The sequence below is a fragment of the Pleurodeles waltl genome, chromosome 6, assembly GCF_031143425.1.
Source record: "Pleurodeles waltl isolate 20211129_DDA chromosome 6, aPleWal1.hap1.20221129, whole genome shotgun sequence".
NCBI lineage: Eukaryota > Metazoa > Chordata > Amphibia > Caudata > Salamandridae > Pleurodeles > Pleurodeles waltl.
In genome coordinates this window covers 1,530,257,539-1,530,283,982 of record NC_090445.1, presented here as the reverse complement: position 1 = coordinate 1,530,283,982, position 26,444 = coordinate 1,530,257,539, and the positions used below count along the sequence as shown (strand labels likewise).

Genomic DNA, 26,444 nt, shown 5'->3' with positions numbered 1-26,444 from the left:
AGGAAATAACTGGCAGCAACACTTGTGACACCTTGGTGACTTTTCTTACGAAAGATCAATTTACCATTATTCTCAGGGGGTATTATCTTGGGAGATATACTACTCAAACATGCCCAATAGCTGTACTGAAAGAGGTAATTTATTTTGGCATTAGGCGTAAATATGAGCCAGTAGTTCAAGTTCAATCTATATACAAACAGTAATTTGTGCAGAAAAAGGAGTTTTCCTTTCAGATTATTCTGACACTTAGTTTTCTAATGACAGATGTCCACAGGACAATTCTGTTAAAATTTGTTGTGGGGAAAAAGGCAAGGGGGAAAGAGCAAAACATGCAGAACTCAGAGCTTTAAACACAGATTGCGCATTTCTCATATCCAGGTGGAAAATGTAGAATGCCAAGTATTCACTACACCCAGTCAACATTGGATCCTGGATAATGGTAAATACCCCTGTTTTTTGCAGTTCTCTCGGAATTGGGACTTATGTCTAGAATATGAAAGGAAGGCTGTAATGGAGGACTATGTTAATTTTGCTGAGTGCCAACTTAATGTGCATTGTAACGAATGAACAAATAGTTGTGAATCATAAGGAATGCAAAATTGTAAATTACGACATTGTATTAACAACTATACTTATGCTTTTAGGTTTGTTGATATGCTTCAATTGGAAAAACTATTTTATTGCTTAACATGTTGTTGCAAGGATGTGAGCCAAAAATAACACAAAGAAAAAAAGAGATAGTATTTTAAAAACAACAATGCCACCCTAAATCGACCAACAAACTCCTGACCAAAAAGATACAATGAACGAGCCTTGGAAACATGAAAGCAAAAGAGTGTCGTTTTTGCTTCTTACTCCACCTTCAAGTTATTTTCCCACCAAGCAAAGCTCAACTAGTGAATGTCATGTTCTTGATAGAAGCAGCAAATGGGCTTTCAAATGATCTGTATAATGTTAATTTTAAAAGTAGGGGAATCAAAAGACAAGCAATAAGAATCACAAATACGTAGTCCTAATTTACTTTGTGTGCACAGGATATGGCTTATAGAACCTGAAATGCTGAGTGGCATTTCATTGTTCTGTGTGATTGCTGCTCAGAGTAAGAATGACGAAAGTCAGCTTGCGTATGAGAAAGGTATCAAATGTTTGTTAATGTGAGCTTTTCAGTAATAAAGTTTGAGTGCATGATAAACATAGTAACTTTTGGCAGCTCTGATCTCTCTCACGGAATAGCAACAATAAGTTCTATTTGGTCTCAGACTTAAATGTTTAGATTTAACTGTGGCTATATTCATAATGTGTTCATGATAATGGGATTTTGTAATGCAACATTTAGATTCTGGTTATGAGTAGGTTGCATGAGAGGGGGTATTAAAATCTTACAATAAATTCCATTGTATCAGGATGGGGTATATTTAGTGGATGCAAATTAATAATTCCTTTTCCAAGTTGTGTAGGCCAGAATGATGCATGATAAGCGGAATGGGTACAAAATGCATCAAACTCTGCATTTTTTTTCGTCTTTTCCCCCCCCCCCCCCACCTCAACCAATGCTGTCCTTTTTGCGCTGATGATATTGGTTAGGTAAATAAGACGGGGTTGTGGTAATTAGAACATGCGGTAAATACTTCAAGGTAGGTTAATTACCCCATGTAATATTTATTATTACACAGCTTGAAATTACGAGTTTGCACAAGCATCATATTTTTTCTACACCATCTATAGTCAAGACATTAGAACTCTTTAAATAGCTCCAGGAAAAAATCTTAAACAATTACTGAATTGTGGGGAGAAGCCAACATCCACTTGACCACCCAGTACCTGTGCACTCCTCTGCCACATACTTTCAGCAATGTTTAAACAGACTTGTAAAAAGATTGTTGGGCACTGCCACTTCCTTTTATATTTGTGCCTCATGACATACATATGCATGTCATAAGGGCACAGTGGGAACACCTTTTGCATGATGTAAATATTCAAAGGGTATATGTGTGTGTGTATATATATATATATATATATATATACACACACACACACACTGGTCTCACAAAACAACAAAAATGTATTTCCAATACAACGTTTCGGCCTCCACCTTCCTCAGGTAGTACAAGATTGTTTGCTCAGTGGCTGCACAGCTGACACTGCTGGATTTTCAAAAACCATCATGAGTGAAGATTCCAATTAGAACATGGAATCAATGCAGTCCTGAGAACTCTTCAGATATGCAGAAATCAAGTGGCATTGACAGTGATGTTCAGTCCATCTGGATGCAGTGATTTTAACCGGTACATCCAGAAGTTCTCAGATATCCAGTAGTTCTTCCTTTAGTACATGTTCCACAGGGAAAATCTTCAAATCTAATAATAAATGGTCCACAAGGTTAAAATGATTGGCTAACGGCTGGTCAAGTTTCTTGTTAAATATTGCCGATTCGTGGTTCCTGAATTGTGTACGGAGGTCATTCCTTGTTTGGCCCACATATTGTTTTTTTTACAGCTTTGGTACTGAGTCCCATAAATAACGCATGTTGAACAACATGTAAGATATTGTCTTATGCCATAGGTCCTTCTTGTAACAGAGCTAGTTACTGATTATGTTTGTAAAAGGTATTCACATGTGATACACCTTTTTGAATTACAGCAATGAACAACTGCATTTGTTACAGCTTGCTTAAGTTCAGCTCTCCCAATAAGCAATCATAAACTGGGAGCTCTGCGGTAAGTAATGACTGGCGGTTTTGGGAAAAGATTATGCAATTTGTCACAAGTGGATAGCAAGGGAAAAGTTGTTTGCATTATATTTCTTTAGTTGGGAGCTGGTGAAGCATAGTCAACCACAAATGAGATTCTGTCACTTTTGTTTATTCTGTTGGCATTCCAAATAAGTGCTTCCATGGGTAACTGCAAAAACTTGTCAATTTGTTGCAGAATGATATGCAGGGGAAAGCCTCACTTTTTAAAAGAATGTAACAAGCTCCTGTAGATGGTCTTTATAGGTGTCTTCATTGCTACAGATGCATCTTATTCTGCTTGGCTGTAGATTATGTTGAGTTTAGTGTAGCGTGGGTGACATGAAGTCCAGTTTAGATACAAATGAGCATCTGTAGGCTTACGGTACAGATCAGTTATATTTTTTTGTTCATGAATGGCGAGTAACACATCCAGAAAAAGGAGATGACTTCTGTTTAGTATTGCTGCTGGTGCATTTTATGGTAGGATGGATACTGTTGATAAAAGCTGTAAATTGCTCCAATGTTCTGCTTTCTGCTTCCTGCGTTCCATAGTATGAATATGTCATCAATGTAGCCTAGCTATACTAGTGGTTTGATGCTAGAACTCGCAAGTATGTAGCCCTTCAGTTTGCCCATAAAGATATTTGCATAGGCAGGAGCCATCCGAGTGCCCATGGAAGTCCCTTGTATCTGCAGATAGTGTTTACCATTGATGGTAAAATTGTTGGCTGTAAGGATAACTCTTGCAAAGTTGGTAAGCACATTTGTTGATGGCTTTTTTCACAGTTCTTTTCTTAAGAGCTTCAGATAATGCCATAAGCCCATCATCATGTGGTATATTGGTGTATAATGATGTAACATCAATGTAGCCAGAAGAGTGCCATCATCAAATGTGTAGGTTTGTTTTAATTTTTCAATAATCTAAAGGGAATGACTGGTGTTCTTACCAAATGATGGAAGTTCTTGAACAATGGGCTGGAGCTGCAGGTTGACAAATAAAGATAGTCTCTCACAGGCTGTGTCATTGCCAGAGATGATAGGGAGGCCAGGACTGTTCGTTTTGTGAATTCTGGGAAGCATATACAATCTCACAGGTCTTGGTTTGGGATGAATAAGTATATTTGCTGTTGTTTCATCAATGGGGTTTAAGCTCCTGCACTTTGCAACCATGTTCTTAATTTCTTTTTACAAGTCTTCTGTGGGGTCAGTGTCTAAAGGTTTGTAAGTGTTGGTATCCATCAGTTGTCTCATTCCCTTCTCAATCTAATCACATACTTTCAAGGCAACAACTGCACAACCTTTGTCTGCCGGTTTTATAATGATATCTATTCTCCGTTGAAGGTGGTGGAGATCTTTTCTTTTCTCTTTGATAATGTTATTAAAAAACCTTTTAGGTGTTGATTCTTTGATGAGTTTGTTAATGGATAAAATGTATGTATCAAGAACAGGATTTCTACCACTTTGAGGAGTAAATGATTTTGGATGGAGGAACTTCCTAAATGGATCTGGAAGGTAGCTTGACAGATCAACATTAAATTTATTGTTAAAGTACTATGCAAGTCTGCATCTTCTCTCAAATGTTTTTAGGTCTCTCATCATGTTTGCTGTATTGTGGTCTTTAGGCACAGGACATAAAAGAGGCCTTTGCTCAAGAGGTTTAATTCACCTGATGATAGTAGTCCTCCAGTTAAGTCAATAACTGTATCTGATGTTTGGAAGGGTTGTAGCTGGTTGGTACTGTGCAGTCTTTTTTTGTCTTAGAAACCTTCTTTTTTTTATGCTGTTTATCCACGGGACATACACTGACAATTGAATCACCAAAAACAGAATGATGTATTAAGTGGCGAGTTGGGAGAGGAGGTATATGAAATCTTAACATATACATATATCAAAACAAAATCCCTTCAGGGTGGAGTGACGCATAAATCATGCAAAAAAGAAGAGCAAACTCTTGGTAGTTCCCAAGTTTAGGAGGAGAGTAGCTCCAGTAAGGAACACCCTACAACACCAGTGACACTCTAGATTTGCTCACCTCAAATGTATGTTTATCTAGCAAAAATTTTGAGCATAGGATCAGCACAGTGCTATCCACACCGAGCTAGACAAGAACAAAGTACGTTGCTATTTGTACAGCAAAGTCTTTAAGCATAGGATTGACATAGTGTCAAATAGCTGTAAAATGACAAAATACATTTACCACTCGAGGCACAGTATTACAGCTTTGACCTGGCAAAATACCATCTAAGCCAACCTGGAATGAGTAAAAGCAACCCCTGACACATGTTTTGCCCTGAAAATGGCTTATTCTACATATATTTGCGCTGACAAAACAAATGTTAAAGTAGTGCTTATAGATGAGCAACTACAACTCAAGGAGTTATAGTTAGCAGAACTATCTATAACTGTGATTTTTTCGCATGTTTAAAACATTACTGACCTAACTATAGGTGTTACTTCAACCTTTGCTTTATTCTGTGAATTTCTACATTTTTTTTTTTTTTTGTAGGGTAATATTTTGTTACCATACATAAAGCAAACCTCTGAGGTTGTTCGCAGGGCCTGGTCTGTGGCAGGCACTGTATCCAATAACTTTGGTGCTATTTGACGAACCGTCACAACATTTTAAAAACTAATTTGCCACTCACTTTCGCTGCTGCCTCAAAAGTTTTGAGGTGTTTTGTCAAGTGGTAGCCGAAGAAAATGGGGGAGTGTGGGAGGGTCACAAAATGCATTTTCCCTATGTAATTTTCCATAGGGATTTTAAACATGACAACAGCTCAAACAGCTGAACGGAATTACACCAAGTTTGTCAGAAAGCTAGATCTTGGTCCAGAAAGATCTGCACCAAATCTCAAAAATAGATCTTTTCAGTAGTTAAGGAGTTATTAAAGAAAAATGATTTATTTAGATCTAGGGACGCAAATCCTCCACGGATTAGACAGATCTCATGGTGAGATCTGATTGGTTGCACCACTTACACTAGGGAGTCGTGGCAGCCATCTTGGGACTCTGACTCAATAGAATCCCAAGAAAAAAAATATTTAAAAAAGACATAAGTGCAGGATAGGAATACCCTGTCCCCCTAGGCTGGATGATGGGGTCCCAAGGAGTTAAAACAATTTCCTGCGAAACCGCGGTGAATGTGCAGGGAACAATAAAACAAACAAAAAATAAAAAGGCAAGCGCTTACACCCGCGCTTGCATTTTTCGGGTTCTTAGGTGGGCCAGGTCCTTGGGGTAATTTACTCATAATATGAAGGGAGAGAGAAGGCTTGTGCCCAGGTAGATTACGGCCTGAGGACCTCATCCCCCCGCTGAAAGTAAAAATGGGAGAAGGGGTGCACATCCCCCTCCCAGGTAATTTTGGCCACAAGAGGCACATCCCTGAGGGCCCAGCCGAAGTGGTAAATGGAGATGGGGCTGCGTGGCCCCCCCTCTAGGGCAGATTTCAGCCCCAGCTATGCAATAGGGCCTGGTTACAAAGAATGGCTCTGGTGACACCACCTCCCAGGGCCAGCTCCAGCTATGTCCCAAGAGGCCCGGCTTGGGACAAAGTGGTTTCCCTGCATGCACCAGTGTGAGCAGGAAAACCAGTGTTTGCTCTCACCTGGTGGGAGCAATTTCAAAGCTCCTGACAATTGAGAGCAAAGAGTAAGTCCACTCCCAGCTGGCAGGAGCATGAAAAATGCTGTGAAGCTGTCAGGGAAAAAGATGAAAAATCTGCTCCCATCCACAGGAAGTAGCATTTGTGGCTGCTCCCTGCAGGCAGGAGCAATCACATCGTCCACTGGAGGCGGGAAGGCGGCTGGGGCCGCGGGGCTCCCCCATGGTCCCCAACAAAGATACACTGGGCCCCTGGGTGGGCTCTAGGGCACCCACCCTTTTCTGGCTGAGCCATATGGGATGGAGTCCTTTGGAGCTGAAATCAGCCTGGGGAGGGGTACTGCGTGCCCCCTCCCCATTTACAATATGGCTGGGCTCTGGGAGACGGGGTGCTCGATGCAGAAATCGGCCCATGGAGGAGGCTGCGTACCCCACTCCCCCATAAATTAAGCAATGAGCCCTGGGAGATGGGGTCCCTAGGGCCAAATATGGCCTGGTGAAGGGGATGGGAGGGGCACATACTCCTCCCCTAAAACAATGCAGTGGGTCCCAGGGGATGGGGTCCCCGGGGAGTGTGTCTGCTTGCTTCAGCCAACTACTCCTGCGCCAGGCCTTGCAGCCAACCCACTGCTCAGCCAATCACCCACTGTGCTCAGCCTTTGCCCATTCACAGCATGAAGTGGGCTGCATGGGTGGGGTGGCTGCATACAGGAGGCTGGCCACATGGCAGCAGCTGGATTAACATACGGTTATTTATAGTTATTTGAAATAACTAACTGTAACAGCTGAATTGTTATGGTTTTGTACATTTTACCTAACTAAAACGTCCCTGTAACCTTTGTTTTTTTGGTGAATTTCTATCTTTTTTTTGTATTTCCTAACTATAATGTGTCTGTAACCTTTGTTTTTTTTCAGTGAATTCCTAGGTTTTCTTTTTTTTTTTTTTACATTAAGTAAGATGCCCATTGCAATGCACTGTGGGTGGGGGGGTTGGATGCAGGGCCTGTCCTTGCCTTTGTGCTGCCCTCACCCAAACTTGCTGCTCCTGCTCCCCTTCCTCATTGCCATCCACTGTCCAAGTCCAGTCCTCTGCACCCTCATTACAGTCCTGTGTGGGCATTGTTCTGCCACTGCCGTTCCCAACCCCCGCCCTGAACAGTTAGCCTGATGTCCCGTCCACCTCCTCCATACCCTCTGTTGTCTGAGTCCATTCACCAGTCCCCTCCCTCCTGCCCTGGATGGTCCGATGTGCTGCCACTGCCCCCCTCCCTCCTGCCCGTCATGGTCCATTAATCTACAACTGTACATCATGCCTGTTCGGTATGGTCAGCTTGTGTCCTTGCCGCTTCCCCTCTTGTCTCTGTTGTCCATGCGCATGGCTTGGTCTCCTCACTATTCCTTTCCATGATCCGTTATGCTGCACTACAGTCTCGCTTGCACTGCGTGGTGTATTGTTACTGCTAACCCAACATCCTCCCCACCCCCCCCAAACCCCAACACCTCCCGGCGCTTGCCCTCTAAGGTCAGATTGGTGCCCCTGCTCATGTCCCTTCTGCCCTCGGTTGTCCAAGTCCATGTCCCTTTCCCATTCCTCATGCCCTCCGTGATCCAACGTACCACTTGTCAACATTTTGAACTTGGTAAGAGGGGGATTTTGAAAAAATAAAATGGGAATTGATTTTTCTCATTGACTTGCATTGAAAAAGAGGAGATTTAAGGCAGGAGGCAGATAGAATAAATCCCTTTTGGGCTTTAAAGCATCAGGAGTTTCCTGCCTGAATCAGGCCTTTTGGCATGTACGGTGGTACTGCCGCTGCCTCTTTCTTCTGCTCCCAATGGTCTATTATATTGCCACAGCCTCTCTTGCCTCTCCTGCAAGGTTGATGTGTTGCCCCTGACCCCCTACTTTACCCTGCCCATCCTGGTCAGTTGTACTACCAATGCCCCCCCCGCATGCCCAGCATAGCCAACTTGTTGCCTCTGCACCCTCCTTCCTGCCCTCAATTGTCTGAGTCCGTGCCCTTGACCTCTGCCTCCCCACAGTGTCCTAATGAATAGCTAGACTGTTAACGTTCTGTATTTATTACAAACTTGTGGCACGCCTGACCTCATCTTGATGTAATCAAAACTGTAGTACCTAAGGCATTTCTTTTAGAAATTAAAAAATGAGAGGGTCTTATTGCCATAGAAATTATGGTTATTGCTCAAAAAACTAAAATGAGGACATATTTTCTCAGTTCTCAAATAGCGACAAAGCACTTTTAAATTATTTGCTGCCTTTATGTTTTTTATCCAGTTGATCACATGATTATTTGCTACACTCTGGGTAGAGGAGGTAGTGTTACAGCCAGAGCTGAAGACTTTGAAACTGGGGAACCAGGTTTGAGTTTCAGCACCTGCTCAACATCTGTGATTCTGGGCAAATCACTTAGGCCCTCATTCTGACCTTGGCGGGCGGCGGAGGCCGCCCGCCAAAGTCCCGCCGTCAGGTTACCGTTCCGCGGTCGAAAGACCGCGGCGGTAATTCTGACTTTCCCGCTGGGCTGGCGGGCGGTCTCCTTCAGACCGCCAGCCAGCCCAGCGGGAAAGAGGCTTCCACGATGAAGCCGGCTCGGAATCGAGCCGGCGGAGTGGAAGCTGTGCGACGGGTGCAGTTGCACCCGTCGCGTATTTCACTGTCTGCGCAGCAGACAGTGAAATACATTTAGGGGCCCTCTTACGGGGGCCCCTGCAATGCCCATGCCAGTGGCATGGGCACTGCAGGGGCCCCCAGGGGCCCCGCGACCCCCCCTACCGCCATCCGGATCTCGGCGGTCCGACCGCCGGGATCTGGATGGCGGTAGGGGGGGTCAGAATCCCCGCGGCGGTGCAGCAAGCTGCGCCGCCGCGGAGGATTCAATGGGGCCGCGGTACACTGGCGGGACCCCGCCAGTGGTGCCGGTCCGACCGCGGCTTTACCGCCGCGGTCGGAATCCCCATTGAAGCACCGCCGGCTTGTCGGCGGTGCTCCCGCGGTCCTCCGCCCTGGCGGTCAAAGACCGCCAGGGTCAGAATGAGGGCCTTAATCTCCTCATGCTTGCGTGATGTGACAGATGCTTATGTAAAGCGCTCAAATAGTATGCGGTATATAAAACTGAACAAAAAAAAATGTGGTGTTTTGCATGCTTTAGTTATTGGGCTATACTTGGGCTACGTTTGAGTGATGTGGGTGCTATATTTGGGTTCTCCCCCCTCAAGAAGCCAACCCCACATCTTGCAAAGTCTGCAGCCAGGCCCTGCAGCTAATCCCACTGCACGTACACACATCGGCTACCTCCACGGGGTGGTTTTGACCACCTCAGCACAGGGTTTGGGGGTCTACTGCCGGCAGCGAGCAGATGTGCCTTGCCTGCCCCTGCAGGTAGAGAACTATGATTATAATGGGGTTTGATCCAATAAAGCCTCAATGGGGGGGGAAGGATCAATCAAATATAGAAGGCACATTAGGCCACCACTGGCTGTAAATCAATATTTAGTCAAAGGAATTACACAATACACACATGAATCCTGTGTGTTGGGATAAATCCTGTCTTATTTGAAATTATTTTCTTGTGTTTATCTCATCCTTCTACAAAGGAAATTTTCCAGCGACTGCAACAAGTGTCTTGCTAAAGAAACATTTCTGAAGATTCAACACTCAATTAAAGAGGAGATCGACATATCTGTAGAAAAGTGGTTGGCTAACAGAAAAAGAAAAAACATTTCTCATAAATTAACATACAAGAACCCTGGTGATATATGGATTCCCAAAGATCGATGAAGACCCGCATTATTCACCTGGTATTCAAACCATCTCTTGGGTAAATTTGATATTGGAACCTTTGGCAAAGTACATAGATCATTTTATAAAACCTTTGCTCCATCAAATACCTAGCTACCTACAAGACACTACTGATGTACTGAATAAAAGTAATCAAATTTCATTTGTCCTGATAAGGACTTGTTTGTAACGCTTGAGATTACAAGCCTATATACTAACATCCCCAAAGATGCCGGTCTGGGAGTGATGGAATATTTCCTGGAAACCAGGCAACGCCCACATGAAGTACAGATGTGGTTTATCTGTAAAAATAAATTCTTCTATTTTAACAAGGACTTCTATTTTCAAGCAAAAGGGAGTGCAATAGGATGTCCCTTTGCTCCAGAAATGGCTGTTATGTTTACAGCTAAATATGGGGATAAATGGATTTATGGAGAAAATCCTTCAAAAACATCATGATGTGAAAACACTTCATAGACAATATATTCCTGGTTTGGAAAGGTGATGAGAGCTGTCATGAAAAATATGTGGATCGGCTGAACAAAACAGTACGCATCATGTTTACATCGCATTGGAGTAAAAACAGAACCAGTTTCCTCAATCTTACCATGAACCCGGATGGCATGAATATTTTCACTACACTGTGTACCAAAGAGAACTGAAAGATAATTTTACCTTACAGCTAGTTATTACGGATTTGAAGAAACTGCTCAAAAAAGAGGATTTTTTTCTCCCATGCGGCAATATTAATACTGAAACTTAAAAGAAAGACTGGAATTATCCATATAAACTGGTAAAAAGGGGAATGAAGTGGGCATGGTATACTCCAAGAGAAGCTCTTTTGGAGCCTACAGATTTAAAAAAAAAAAAAAAAAAAAAAAAAAAAAAAGAATCAGACCAGTTGGCGTGTGTCACAACCTTTAATCCTAATACAACGAATGCCAAGAGGGTAATCCGAAAACATTGGAATATGGTTTCATCCTTGGATCCAGTTAAGGAAATACCCTGGTTTGCATTAAAAAGAAATAGGAATTTAAAGGATAGTTTGGTTCACTCCAATACAGAAAGAGATCCCAGCAAAATCTTAGACGCCTCCCAGGATTATCACTGATACTTAATCACCATAAATGCGGGATCTTTATTGTTTATGATATGACAATTGAACTGATTTGACTTTGTACAGAACACCATCTCAAGTAGACATATTGAATTTACCAACTGTAGATCAAGAAATGTGATTTACTACATACTCTGCCGCTGCAATAAAGCCTACAAAGAAAAAACCAACCAGGAAGTGAGGAGCCGCATTAGTCGAACACAAGTCAAGGATCAGGTGTTGCACAATGTCAGCCCCCTAGTTCAGCATTTCCTTCAATTTAATCATGCAATCTCTGAATTAAAATGGACAGTCTGGTGACAAGTATATACAATTTCTTGCGGGGATTTAGCATTACTGCAACAAGAGGCATTCATGAGAATGAAGTTACGGACGGCTGAAACAGATCTCATAGAAATGTTTAAGATTGGCTATGGTTTCTGAGGTAGATGGATTTTCTATGTAGTCAACAAGATGAATAGTGGTCTATTTTGAAACACAGAAATGACAAAGAAACTACTTTCCCAGCACCATGTGTGTCAAACTCAGGAAGCTGATACCATCTTGGGCCTTCTGCTGGAGTAAGACTTATCGTCTGAAGTAGTGTGTCTAAAAACATAGTCTATTCTGTGCTCAAAAGAGATGCGGGCAGCACCGTGGCTCGACGGACGCATGCACTGCATCAGGAGAAAATCAAATTGGTGAAAGGAGTGGCGTTGGTTGGTAAGAAAGGAATCCACAAAAGCTAGCCACTGATTGTGAAATATTTCTGTTTACTAATAAACAGTAAGATCGTTTTTTCCGAACAATCCAAGCAACCTGCCACAAAACATAACATCAAACATAGGTGAGAGCTTTCAGAAGAACTTGGTCACAGGTGCAATGACCTTTAAAAATGTGGGTTTCTATAAGTGCACTTATTATTTCTGGGTTCCACAAAATTAATTTTCCCTACTTTGTATTTTGTTCTCTGTAGATTATTTGGGAATCTTTTGGCGATCTCTATAGAAGCACATTTGACTTTGATGTGGTTGTGTTCTTTCCTGAGCGAACAGTTGGGAAACAAATAAAATCTCTAAAATGTAAGTACTTTCTTTACGGTTATACATTACGTTCCTTTTTACTTTAGTGCCAAGACAAATAAGTGGTGACATGCCCCGATGATTATCGCCTATAAAGTGCTAATCATGTATTATTTTTGAGGTTGTAACGTCAAAAGTTTTATGAGGAACGTGGAGGAGCAATGTCACACCAAATGAGAACCTGCTGGATGATTTGGATGAACACTGAGATGACTGATACCAGTCGTGGAAATGGGACTGTGTATGTATAATTCTTTCTCCTAATTGTAAAATATAGGACTTCATTGAGTGTTCAAGCATACACAAAAAAGCTTTTTCGTGGGATGTCGATGTTGTATTTCATAGTTCTGGACCATGTATGAAACTTTTAATTTATATGTTATGTTAATTACTCTTGTAATTTATTTGCTCACGATTTGATCAACAAATATGGTGTTACATTGTTTAAGGGAATTCGTGTTTAAATTTACTGTGCCATATATTCATATTGTTTAAGGGAATTAGGTTAGAAATTTTCAAGCAGAAGATTTTCGTTTGGTAATTTTCATTTGTTTGAGGTTTTTTTGTGGGAGGAAGAAATAAAACTGAGAAATGAATTTCGAATATTACAGGATTTATCCCAACACACAGGATTCATGTGCACATTGTGTACTTTCTTTGAATAAGTTTTGATTTATAGTCAGTGGGGGCCAAGGAGGCAAGGAAGGGCCCGCTTGTTCCAGCCTGGCAGGAGAGTTGAAATGATTCCTCCGGGTAAGAGTAAACATATGTTTCTCTGCCTGCACTGATGCGGGCAGAGAAACTACTCTGTACCAGGGGTAGGCTCTCTGGGACAGAGTAATTGAGTCAGCCCCACGGATGGGATTCCCCGGGGTCTTTTAGGGCTTCTGGAGGAGGCCTTAATAAGGCTTGGGGCAGTCAATAGATTAACAGCAGTTTAAGCAACATTTAGGAATCAAACTAATGGTTTCTTTTCTTAAATATAAACATAAGCCTATGGGTAAAACATCCATAATGGAATCCATTCTGACAGAATTATGTGACTCACATCGATTAAGGAACCAGATTTGATCCATGAGCAAACAAGAAGCTACACCCACCAACATGGCAATATATTTGTGGGAGAATATTTTTTACACTTGTTTTTAAAAAACTTTATTTGGGGTATTTGTAAAGTGTGAACTTACTCTGACCATGGTACACTGATATGCATGAATAAGGACAATAGTGTGGTAAAAAATACAGAGTAAATAGACAAGTAGGGCTGTAGGCCTTTGCCAAATTTCACCAACAAAAAAGCAAGCATAGGATGCAATGGAAATTTATTTAGTATCCATTGATGCACAGAGAAAACCTTTTGCCATCTAAAGTCTACATGGTTAATATTTGTGTGGTGATTTAGGACTTTGCTATGCCTCTTAAAAAGAAAACAAAACAAAAAAACAAAATCAATGGAAATTCACTATATTTCTTACTACCCTTCCTCCAATTTTTTTCCAACCCTTTGCTCTTCTGTTTCTCCACCTTGTGCTCTCCCTCTTCATTTATCTCTTCCACTCCAATTTTCTCTAAGGTCACAATCTCTCTCAAGTGTCTGGAAGAAAGCAGAGCGTCACTATATAAAACACTTATCCCTCTCCCCTAATATTAGAGCTCACACTTGCCTTCTGAGAATGGAACATGCAGTGAAATATGATTAGCTTAATAATTAATAGAACAATGGCCAATTAAATTGATTAACCCTTAGATTAACTTAAAATAAATCAAGAGAAGCGATAAACATGCAAGGGGTTATTTCACTTATTTAGGAAATACATTTTAGGTGTATACCTAATACTAAATTAGCACTCTGTACCTTTTACACAAATGAATTCTGTTAGCAGGGAAATAAACAGACATGTTCAACTATACAGGAGATAATATGTCTTTCACTATCAGCCAATCATATGAACCCTTTACATGAATAAAGTGAAAATGTGTCAGTTTTCTTTGAGAGCAAAACAGGTCCCTGTTCAACTTATTGTAAAAGTTAGAATAAATATCTTTTCATCCCCAGAGTTGTACCTCGCAAACTTAATAGCATCATTATTTGGAATGCAGCAGGTTTATTCTTTTACTGCCTTATTCTTTCTTCTACTTTTTGTCTCTACTTTCTGGTCAATCATTAATCCACTTTTCTTTGTGTAGCAACATGGCTGAGTACAAGTTACCCCGGTAATCACATTTTAAACGTTGTGTTAATTTATAGGTTTATAAACATAAGCATGTTTTATTAAAAGAAATTAGAAACCTAAAATATGAAGCACATTTTACATGTTTTAAAAGTTATATGGAAAACGTTCACACCTTGCGATCTTTACAGCAAAGGACAAAGGAAAAATGGAAGTGATAAAACTATTAAAGAACTTCGACTCAGTACAATAGTCTTCAGGCGCTGCTACAATGCTGTATCAATGATATACTATACAAGCAACCATTATATAATCAAAGATATATAATTGCTTGCACATGAAGCGAGTCACTCATCCAGTAGAACAGTCTCTAGGTGCAGTTGATCGGATCTGAGCATACAAGAAGAAATAACAATAGTGCTTTCTGTTGCTTATAAATTAAAGAATGGGATTGGTGTAACTGGAAAGGCAGGTTCTCCCAAAACCTAAGGGCTGCGAAAACACTAGTCTTTGCAGGTGAAAATGGAAAAAAATTGCTTTTGCAACATTTATGTTAGGCACGAAGAGAGAGGTGATTTTGTTAAATCACATTCCTTGGAGGGGCAAAAAGTGGTCAGTGTTAGGTTGAACATTTTGATTAAAATCAACATATTGCTCTGAAAATAAGTACATCAACTTTAATCATTTTGATCTGGAATTCACCATGGTTCAAAGATTGGGGCAATATCAAGCATAAATTGTGGCTAATATTGAATTTTTGACAAATGGGATATCAACCAAATCTGAACTGAGGACCTTAACATTTAAAGGCATCACGTATAATTGAGATAACAAAAAATATTTATGAGGGAATATAGCAAGATTTCAATGATTTTGTAACATTTGACTTTCCCTTCGTGTGTGGTGGGTGCCCTTACTTTACAGATGACTTCATTATTCCCTTTGACCCTCGACAGGTTCCACCAGACCATTGTTCTTCATTGCATCAAACAAGCAGGTTTTCTTTTATTGCGTTTTTCTGAAGTTAAGTAGGCAGATACTCATACGCAGCTCCTTGTCAACAACGTAAGATGGTTGTGGGAAGGCATTTAAGTACCAAAGCATTATTTCTATTGCCCCCAGTTATATATTGGTATGCAACGATCTGTGGGCTGGTTTGATATGGTCACATTTCTATCAGTCCCAAAGAAAATCGGCAGCTTCAGTTATTGCAACTGGAGGCTGGAAATTAGGTTTGGAAATAATGGTCCAGAGAAAACTGAAGAAGCCAATATGGCATTTATCGATGCCCGTTTTACTATGTTTTCCTCCTTGTATCATTGGAATGGAGTCATGACCTTCACTTGGGGAACCAGCCAAAAACTATTCTTAAGTGCAGTTGCAATTTGGGACACCAAACTTATCTCAGTCTACAAGCGGAGACCCAAATTCTACATTTTGAGCTGTAATGTCACAGGAAACGCAACAGGGACAACGATCAAAGCTGTGAGGGTTTAAAACAAGGAGGGAAACCTAACAGCCACCTCAACGTCAGCTGTATTAAACTGAAGCTGGGTGTCACTCATCCAGTTTTTAATATTGGCACAACAGCAAATGAGGCTGGGCACAACATATCAGAGGAGGGCCCATAAATAACAATATGCAGGCCATGAGTGTAACAATCATGCCAAACGTAATACGTTGAATTATGCAACTGAGAGATACCTACTGAATCACAATTAAAGAGGACAGTGGATTGAAAGCAAACAGGCAGTAAATGTGAATAACTGGTCCAGGTGCACACTGCCAGAGCTCAACATGATACCTCGTCTACTACTTTCTTACAATTTACTTTATCAGAGTACTCAGATGCCAGTGCCTGACTGCAGTAAAAAAGAATGTTTGTACTATGGCAAATAAGCATTAGACACATCTCTAGCAACAAAGTCAACACAATGGCAAGAAAGATCAATCATTTTACCACATAAATATGAAATTGATGGATGAAAGTCACATACCATGAACTCTTTAGAACAAACATGAATCAAATTATTCTTGTCTGCTATGAGTTGCACTGGAGTATAATCAATTGGAAAATTACAGCATAGTTTTGCAGACAATTAGGGTTGTAAAGGAATTAAGTATGTATTTATAAGAGGATGATATTCATCTCTCTTCTGAAAGCACAAGGCGTCCTTGGAAAGAAGGCCAGTTCAACCATTTAAACTCATATTTAATGACAATTTCAGACATGAGGAGGAACAATGTACACTATACTTTTTTTTCTATTGTTGAGTGTGGGAAGGGATCACAACAGAAGTGAGGCAAAGCCTTGAGTGGTTCATGAAACCCTTCTCTTCCCTCATAAATTAACAAATAACATATTATGCTCTCCAGTCTGTTTATACCATGTTGTTCTTTCATGTGTGGTAGATATAAAGAAAGATGGGTAAAAAGAAGCAGGATAGCTGGGGTCAAATCTATACATTTAAAGAAAATGTGTTCTTATTGTGTTTTCATTTTAAGAAGACATCAACAAGTAACCCAAAATCGTTTGGGAGAGTCTTCCACTAATCATAATATAACAAAACTCGTTAGGCCGCTAGTTGGGTCTTCCGCCCGCTGGCCCTACCATGCGTTTTCCGCAGGGCCAGCCGGAAGAGATAGAATTTCTGCCCACTGGCCCAACGGGAAACTATCCACAACATTGACGCCGGCTCATATATCGAGCCGGAGGCAATGTTGCGGTGCATCTGGTGCGACAGCACCTGTCGCGCGTTTCACTGCTTATAATTCGGGCAGTGAAAAGCACAACAGGGCTGCCCATGGGGGCCCTGCACTGCCCATGATAAGTGCAAAGGCAATGCAGGGGCCGCAGGCTTGAGTGGAGTATTCTAATGCTAAGGCCTATTCTTTATGATGACAACATGCCCTATTATCCTGAGATCATTTATGTCTAAGGGGTTGGAGGGCCCCATTAAAGTCCTTATGTAGGACCACATGAAGGAGAGTAACATCTTTCTGCTCATTTGTATAGGTTAACAATGTTGTCAGCATGGAGATTGTGTAGGGTTCAATGCCTTATGCGGGGCCCCATAAGTTGTGTATTGTAGCAACTAGTCAGCCATATGCTAGGAAAAGGCCAGGGCACAGGTGGTCCCATACATGTCGATAATATTCTCATATGACAATTGTCGTATATATCGCCCAGGACTGCTAGCCTATACTGTTCCCAGTTTATGGTCCTGGAAGGTGGAGTTCCCAGCAATGTTCTCAATGGAAATGTCAGAGTATCTGGCAGGTGTGGTGGCAGGTGTAACTCTCTCCCCAATTCCGATGAACAGCTGCTAAAAGGACCTGCAAGTCCTTTTTTTACTGGGTCCGTATACATAGGAGCCTAAGGACATCATCCAAGTATCTGTTCAGCCATGCCCACTTTGTCTCCTCCGGGGGATTGGTCGCCAGTCATTGGACGGCCCCTTGCAATTGGGCAGCCATGTGATAACGGGCAAAGTTGGGAACCCCTCCTCAAGTTATGGGGGGTGTGACTTTCCTCACAATTCTTTTTTTAGATAAGCGAGGTCACTAAGTAGTTAAGCTCCCGGAAATGTTTGGGAGATATTTAATGGGGAAGGTTAGTATATTAATAAAGCGGGGGACCACCATCTTGGGGATAGCAATCCTGCCCATCATACCTAACAGGAGTTTTTTCCAAAATTCGATACTGGTCCCGTGCGACCTCATAGTCTTCCATATATTAACCTTTATAACATTCTATGGATCATAAAGGACGCGAATACCAAGGTATATAAAGGAGGGCAGCTCCCAGTGGGGGTATCTGAGTCGATGAGAAAAGCCCAGAACTTCAGCCAAATGACCTAGAGCTCAGACAGGCAGTCAAATTTGTTTAGGAGTTATCTTAAGGGGGTATACCATGGGATAAATTCCCTAGATTAGAATGGTGTCTGCATATAATGAGATGATATGGTGAGTTCCACAAGCTCCAATAACCCAAGATATTGTGCTCCATTGAAATCTGAGTGCCTAGGGTTCTGTACCTTGGGCAAGTGAAAGAGGAAATAAGAGACATCCCTGACATGTCCCACACTGTGTAAGCATTTGCTTGGAGAATACAGACCTGGTTTTGACACTAATGATTGGACCAGTATATAGGTTTCAAGTCCATCTAATTATAAAATGTCAGAGACTTTCATTAGTTTAAACACTACAAACACATAAGCCCAATTATGGGTGTCAAAATTTTTTAGCAAGTCTAGGGATAATATGGGCCTGGTAGAGTTATCCAGGTTGGAGTCCAGAACATGGAAGATTCAGAGGATATTGGGAATGTGCTGCTGCCAGACACAAAGCCGCTTTTGGTCCGGATAGACCAAATCTGGGAGCTCCTCCAGGTTCGTGTGATGAGGACTCTACTAATTATTTTCTAGTAGGCTTTTACAACTGATAGGAGTTGATGGTTTGTGAAAGGGAACCAATAGGACGTCTCTTAAGGGTTGCCAGGCTGGTCATGCTAAGGTACTCCTAACAGCATCCGGCAGTAGGTTGACAGGGCTGGCAGAGATATGTCCGTAACAGTCAAGGAATGTGCTATTAATCCCCAGTTGAGTGTGGATTGGGGTATCCATTTGTCATCCAAGAAATGTTTTTGGGGCCCCCCTTTTGTTCGAAATGAATGAGCCAAGCCGGGGGTTTTCATGACTTGTCTCCTTTCATGTGACGAGTGGTCAAGTAAGGTTTCCAGTTGTGACTTTGTAACTGATGGGTGCATGTTACTGGCCAACTGTGTTGCTTTCGATATTGCTGTGTGATTTTGAGCCTTTGTTGCTGTAAGCTCAGCCCCTGGGAAAATCTGATGCTACATGAGGTCAAGATGCATGCTCGTGTATGACTGTTTTGGGTGCATCACATTTATTGATGGGCATGTCTTCCAAACCCTTGTTTGCCCTGAAATAGTGGTCTATGTAATTGTGCCACTGTATGCCGGTGCCTCCAATGTGACAGGTTGAAATTTCCTTGTGGGATTTAAGGGCCACTGTGTTACACACACCAGTAAGGGATTTTGGTCGGAATGGGTCAATCCAAAATATTCAACATTAGTTATTTAGCGCAGTAGTGTCACTGCTATATATTTTATCAAGGCATACATGTAACTTGTGAACAGGGGAGAAAAAGGAGAATTCAAGTAGACCTGGATATCTATGGCACAAAGTATCTGATAGACCCCAAACTTCTTACCAAAGGGTAAGGGCTCTGGCCTTTCTAGCTGTGGGGACAGAGATCAATGGGTGGATAGGACCTGTCGACATCTGTGTCTTCTATGTCTTTATAAATCACTTCCCCCAGAATTAATGGGGAGCCAGCAAAAAGGGCTAGTTCTGAAGAAAAAGAATCATAAAAGTCCCTTTTCCCTGCATTTTGGGCATAGATACTGCCTATGAAAACCTCCACCCCATCTAGGTGCCTAGAAGGAGGACATACCAGCCCCTCTGGGTCTATAGAATGTTGTGTGAGCTGGAACGGGATGCCTTGATTGATCCAGATCAACCCATCATGGGCAAAAGCTGAGTACGTGGTGCTAATCAGCTGGCCCCTTCACCAGTGACAGAGTTTAGAGAGTTCTCACAAGGAGACGTGTCTACTGTAGTAAAGCAATAGCAATTGCCCTCTGGTGTAAATAATTGTAAATGTCATGTTGTTTGGGTACTTTATTAAGGTCTCTAACGTTCTATGTCAAGATTGATTAGTGGGACAGACATTCCACTCAGTGTTGCGTGCCATCATGCAGTGATTGTGGACAGATGGAGGGTCCAACCTCCCAACTGGTGCCCAAAGATGTGTCTTCCCCAGGTGGACCACACTTCCCCTCCACAGCCCCCATTGCTTCCAGGGTCACATCAAAGCTGGCCTGAAACAAAGAATAATTAAACACCCAACATAACTCCCACATCCAGGATGGAGCTATCGAACCTGGCAGTCTAAAACCTTTTCAAGCTCAACAGGCTAATTTCTATGGGTCAACTCAATGTGACGTTTGGTGGGGAGGGAGGTGGGTTGGAAAGTCAGTCAATATGGCAGTTGGAATAACATGACTTGGATGTTGCAGAGTGAGCAGGGGAAATGGTTTAACTAAAAACGAATTAGCACTCTTGGGTGGCCACTGCCCAAAGGACTTCCATGGCTGCTCATGTGGTGAGGGGGAAATGAGCAAGCCTAGACTACCCCAGGTCATATGCCATTCTAGGTGTCAGCGGAAGACAGTTTGTGTCAGACCCGAGTGTGCTAGTGGAGTATTGTTCTGAACAACTGGAGTCCTCTCCATACTCATTCTTCAGGTGGTTAGACATGGAGACCCTGAGGTCAGGCAGCTGTGTTGTTGTTCCTGGGCTTGTTGTGCCCACAGACATCCCTTTACTCAAGGTCAAGAGTTCTGCTGCAGCCAGTGCTTGTGCCCCCTGCCTGGGGCCCACCAGGTCTTCACCTGTGAGGCTGTTGATCGATTCTGATGCTTCCTGAGCAGCCTCAAAAGAACACAATTTTACCAGCATGCATGATTTTTAGTTTTGCAGGGAAGGAGAGGCATAGTTACCTCCTACTGATCTAAGGCATCACTTGACTTCCAGGAATTAGATTTTTTTTCTTGCACCCACAGAAAAGAGCATAATCTTTGTATTACTTACTGTTAGACTGGGTGACCACAAGATGGAATCCCAGTCCTTGTAATTCAGGATGAGCATTATCACTGGAGAAGGCTATAAGCCCAGTGACTGAGGGCGAACAGGTACCCTGTAAACCTGTTCTATTAAGAAGGCAACAGATAGCTGCAGAGGAGTTAGCTCAAGGTAGATCCAGTTCTCTAGATAGGTAATCATATTCGGCATCTCCTGGTGCTCAGGTATCCTTACTAGACGTATACTGTTCCTGTGGGATCTACCTTTGAGATCCTCTGTTCTGTCAACCAGGAAATGCATTTAATTTAGCATTTCATATATATGTCCTAGATTCAGGAGGCAGGGAGCCCAGCTGGGTTTCGGTCTGCTTGACTTTGTTGGATAATTTCCAGTGGTTGCTGCGGAGTAGCCCAACATCGACCAATTTTTTATTCTAGGGTTTCTCTGGTATGGGTTATTGCTACTAAAGTTTGGTCTTGTTTGGTTTGGGTTTCAGTACTACTCTCTGAAGTAGGAGCGTGGGAAGGCCGTTCATCATGAAGTGCCTTGGTCAGTTTCTTCATGGGTGATTTACCTGGGTGTCTTAGGTGGGCGAGAGCACCACATATTTCATGGGGTAAGATGTGGGGTCAGGTCCCAGAAGGGGCTGCAACAGGCTCACACAATTACAGGTATCGTAGTGTAGCCACCAAGTGCTCACTCCGGTCCACACGTACTCAGTTGTTACACAGTGGGCCAGGTAAGCCCCACTCCAATGATGTTCCAGCGCAGCTCGGCAGCAAGGGTGAAATCCGTCCATGGGCGCCTGGCCCTCCAATGATCCAAGTGGGCTCTTGACTCCCATCCAGCAGCAGAGACTCAATAGACCTCAAGGCAGTTAGTGTTACAATGGGGAGGGCCACCTGGGCTAGAGTTGTTGCGTGGCACGGTTCCATGGGCATAAATCATCTCAGGAGTGAATCTGAGTGGTACGGCACTTGGTTGGCTGCATTCAGGAGATCACCTCAAGCTGTGGAACAGGAAGATGATGTTCGGGATCCCAAAAGGATGGAGGGCTGTGCCGTCAGGGAGTCTATTTAGACAAGCATTTGTTTAATCCTCGCTCAGGATCTTAGTTGGATAGCCATTAACAGTCCCTGTTGAACATCTGACAGAACCCGAAGTACAATCAAGTTACATCTCAAAAACCATTGTCCAAGAGAATGTCAATCTTCATAAATTCTCTATGCTTTCATCATTCTTCAGGGTGCAGCTAGGATGTATACTCCACCCATCCCTCCTTCTGCTCCCATCCCCTACTTTTTCAGTCTAGACACAGAACAACTTGTTTCTTCTGGAAACCTCCATTAACTCTTAACATGGCTATGCTTGTCACACTCCATTGTCTAGGAAAGTCTCCTCCTCCGAGGACACTGTCTTCCACATTAAACCTCTGGGGTATAGTCAGTATTTGATGTCCAGGCAACATCTTTGACTAAGCACTTTGAAAATAGTGTTCGTACTGCCACTCCTCCTGCCATCTCTTTCAGCGAAACTGCTACTATTCTGTTCTGGCTGTTACGTATAATCGGTGTAAAGCATTCCAAACTGAAGAAGCATTTTTGATTTGCATTACCGATTGTAAGCCTCCCTGGTGCACTGAGGTAATTACAGCTGGTAATCTTGCACATGGTAGCTACTAGAGTAATCTTGTCTGTTGTGGTCCCTATTACAACACATAATATTAGCAGCTCGGATAATTTTCATTGATTATAAGTAGCTCTTTTTACTGAAAAGGTCGGAGATCTCTGTTGTAATTCTTTAAACCTGGGCAACAAATGATATTTTTTAGTGTTCCTGCCTTCTACCACAAATAGTAATTATTTCAATCTAGGTGTTTTCCAAGGCTTTTATAGATGACCACTGCACAATTTCCCAGATGGTGGCAGTTTGAGGAATATCTAAGCTTCTAATAAGCTTTATGATCTGCCTCCCGTCAGAGGCTATAAATGCCTGCTCCCATGGGCACACTGGACCCAAACTCAGGTTTGCTAAGTACTTACACCAAAGCATTTAGCTCACTAATATGATCTAATGGAAAACTTTCAAATGTACATTTACTACCACAAATACAACAAGCACTGTCCTATGAAGTTAACAAAGTGTGCACAGCAGACTTTTGGATTAGGTGTAAAGACAATTAGTTTCCTAATGTATAAAAATAAATAATACTGCACTCACAGAAACTTGCTCTTTTTTTATGCAGGTATACCCACAAGAATATTTAACAAATCAATATTATACCTGGAATGCATTGGTTGCTTGTTGGACAGCTGCCATTACTGTTGAGTTGTTCCATGCAGCATTCCAACAGGGGTACCTGCCCAAAGACAGTACAGTTTATTACTGTGCCATCAACATACTCTACATTTGTTAGTACACGTACAGTACAATGATACTGAAATAGAAAGCATTCTTAAATTAAGACACATTCAATCCTAGTTTCCACAGCGAGCTGACTTCACATAAATTGATCGGCAGTAAAAGATACACAAAGCTATAGTTTACTTCCAAGATCATGGAATACCAGAAAAGGTAACATCATCAAAAGTTGGTGTGAGAAACGGACTTTGTCTCTGACAATGGTCAGTCAAATCATAGGAAGTTCCTCCCCTTCCATGCATCACAGACCCCTGATCAATTACAAAGTGTTGACATCATGGACTACGCAGTCAATAAGATAATTAGTTGACACTGCCATTGCCCATGCCCTGTTTGTTAGAGGGGCAATGACAGTTTGTGGTAATTAGAACATGCACGGGTGCTGTTACTGGCTACACCCTGGGTTTGTGTCCAGTTAGACCATGGCCTACTGCTATCATTGCTTATGCCCAGAATTGAAGAACAACCAATACATGAGTAACTACTGTCATGGTTCCCATGCTTTAAAGTGATATATTGTCCATCAAGATTGGCACAGAGGCCTCGGAGTCAAATAGGAACCAGGAAGGACAGTCCAGAGACCAGTCGTTACTGACTTAATAGAGACACAACTGTGTGATTTAGTGAAGTCAGTAATCAAACCCCAGAACACATTAGTTTCATTAGTTGTGAAAAATACTGTTCTTTCACAAGTCCAGATAATCTGAAGGAGTTCCCCTTGCAGGTGATACGAAACATTGTTTTTTTTTTTAATTTGTATATTTTGGTAGAAATGCCCTTCTTTGCTGTGTTTTTGTTGACAATGCAGCCTCTATATAAAACAGCTCACTGACTTCATATTTGTGCTGCTGTGTTATTTAGCATGGTCTTACTACTTTAAAATATTCCAGAGAGGGCGTTTTTCAGTACATACCAGATTTCCAACAGATTCAGTGGCAACCTGCAGAGTCAGTTGTGACAGGAGCAGAGCTGTGTTTGGCCATGCCATGACCAGGAAAAATCAAAACCTAGGAAAAGAACGACACAAGTCAGAGAAAGAAATATAGCTGCAGTACTGAGCAAGAAGTTTAGGCCTTGGCACAAGGCAGAAGGACATACACCACAGAAAGCAAAATAAATCTCTCTACGCGGTGGCAACAAGTTGCAGGTTTAGGCTTTTTCCTGAGAGTCAGGTGTTGTATTTCGAGTATGATGGTAGCAGCAGTGTTAATCTAGTGCTGTAAAGAGGCCTTGAGCCATAAGTGATACCTTAATTCACTCACTGAAACTTAAGTTAACAGAACTTCGCATTCGTAAATGGCACTTTCTCTTTTTCCGTTATAGACTAATGCATTCCGTTATGGAAAGTGTTTTTATTTCTCTCATGGCAGATACAGCCAAATTGGTTATGTGGCAACTAAGCAGATGATTGGTTATAGAAGCAAAACACGGTCATGAATTCACATGCCACTGCACCAGCGGACGTATACTGCATGCACAATAAGAAAAAAGCATTAGCAGATCCAACAGGTCTGCCATTCAACTGCTACACTATGTAAGCAAAGGTTTTCACAAATACTTTTCGCATGCGTGTCATTCGCAAATGTTCACTACCACGTTAAACCCTGCCTTTTTGACTCTGCCAATGCTGGAGAAACAAAAGTATTAAAAAATGTAAAAAAAAGCTGGATAGCATTATCCATAGAATGTATATGGGAGATAAATAACTGAATGTACCAAACAGCACGATGACTTAGTAAGCTATTTGGGTAGAAAATAGTCCCTTATGCATTCTAGAGAACAGTATGAGGTGAGAGGGTAATACTGCTCTGGGTGGGACTAAAGCCCATGCTATGTATATTTTAAAGAATTGGTAAAAATACGTCAAAGAGATAGGTAAATCTGTCACAGCAGACCTAAAAGGTGATGAGTGTGTGAAGAAATAGATGGGGACACGTAGACTATGTCAGGATTGCGGGTACTCCCTCGGTCCAGGGTTTTTAAATAAGCAAGCATTGGCAAAGCAAATTGGTATCACCTATGTGAGAGCTATTGGCTTTACCAATGTCTTTCAGCATAGTTCTACAGCAGCGTGACTGCTGTTCAGCATGGCTAAAAATTAGTGGTATGGTGTAGAACAGAGTGGAGCAGAGGCGTGAAGTGTGGAGAGGCAGAGTGGAGTGGCATTGTGTGGAGTGTCTTGAAGTAGAGTAGAGTGGAGTACAGTGGTGTGGAGTAGAGGCACAGAGGAAAATGGCACAGACTAGAGTGGCGCAGACTGGAGAAGCATAGAGTAGTTCATTTGTGGGTGTAAGTAACTAAAGGGTAATTAGAGACAACAGAGTGAAAGCAACATTTTAAGCTATATGCCTGTGTCAAGAGTAGGAATGCTCATTGCAAGTCCAAGAATAATATGGAAATGCTTATTAAAAAAATAATACGAGTTGCACAAAGATGAGGCAGAACAAATATGAGGAAGAACTCATGTACTTGGTTCAAGCTCCAGGGAGGAGCTAACACAAGAAAAGAAAGGGAGCCTTTAGCAGCTAAGCATTCAACAGATTACAAATAAGAGCGACAACGAAAACAATTAATGGTATGCTGGGGGAGGGTTGTAGTTCCACTGAATTGTAAACAATAAATCTTGCAGCAGCACTGAGCACGCACTGTGCAGGCGAGTCCTTAACAGGGGAGTAGAAAGAGGTGAGTTACAAAAAGTCAGATCGAAAACCTGAAAAACGTATAATGCCACATGAATAAAGCACAAATTGAATAAAATTTTAAGAAGATCTGCCAAAACGCTGTATGTCCCTTAGTAAAATAAATAAATAATAAAAAAAATACAAATATATATATATATATATATATATATATATATATATATATATATATAT

General features: G+C 41.9%; 1 protein-coding gene across 5 annotated transcripts in view; it reads right to left on the bottom strand.

The window, feature by feature from the left end:
• Positions 1-26,444, bottom strand: part of C6H1orf159 (chromosome 6 C1orf159 homolog) — a 153,302-nt gene that overhangs the window by 113,329 nt on the left and 13,529 nt on the right. For all 5 annotated transcript variants that reach the window (XR_011205056.1, XM_069241105.1, XM_069241106.1 and 2 more), the window contains 2 exons: positions 24,485-24,578; positions 23,434-23,509 (listed from right to left, as the gene is read on the bottom strand). Coding sequence is in view for 4 of the 5 variants with exons in the window: in XM_069241105.1 (XP_069097206.1) it covers positions 23,434-23,509; positions 24,485-24,559 (151 nt within the window). In the remaining variant the exon portion in view is untranslated. The remainder of the gene's footprint in view (positions 1-23,433; positions 23,510-24,484; positions 24,579-26,444) is intronic.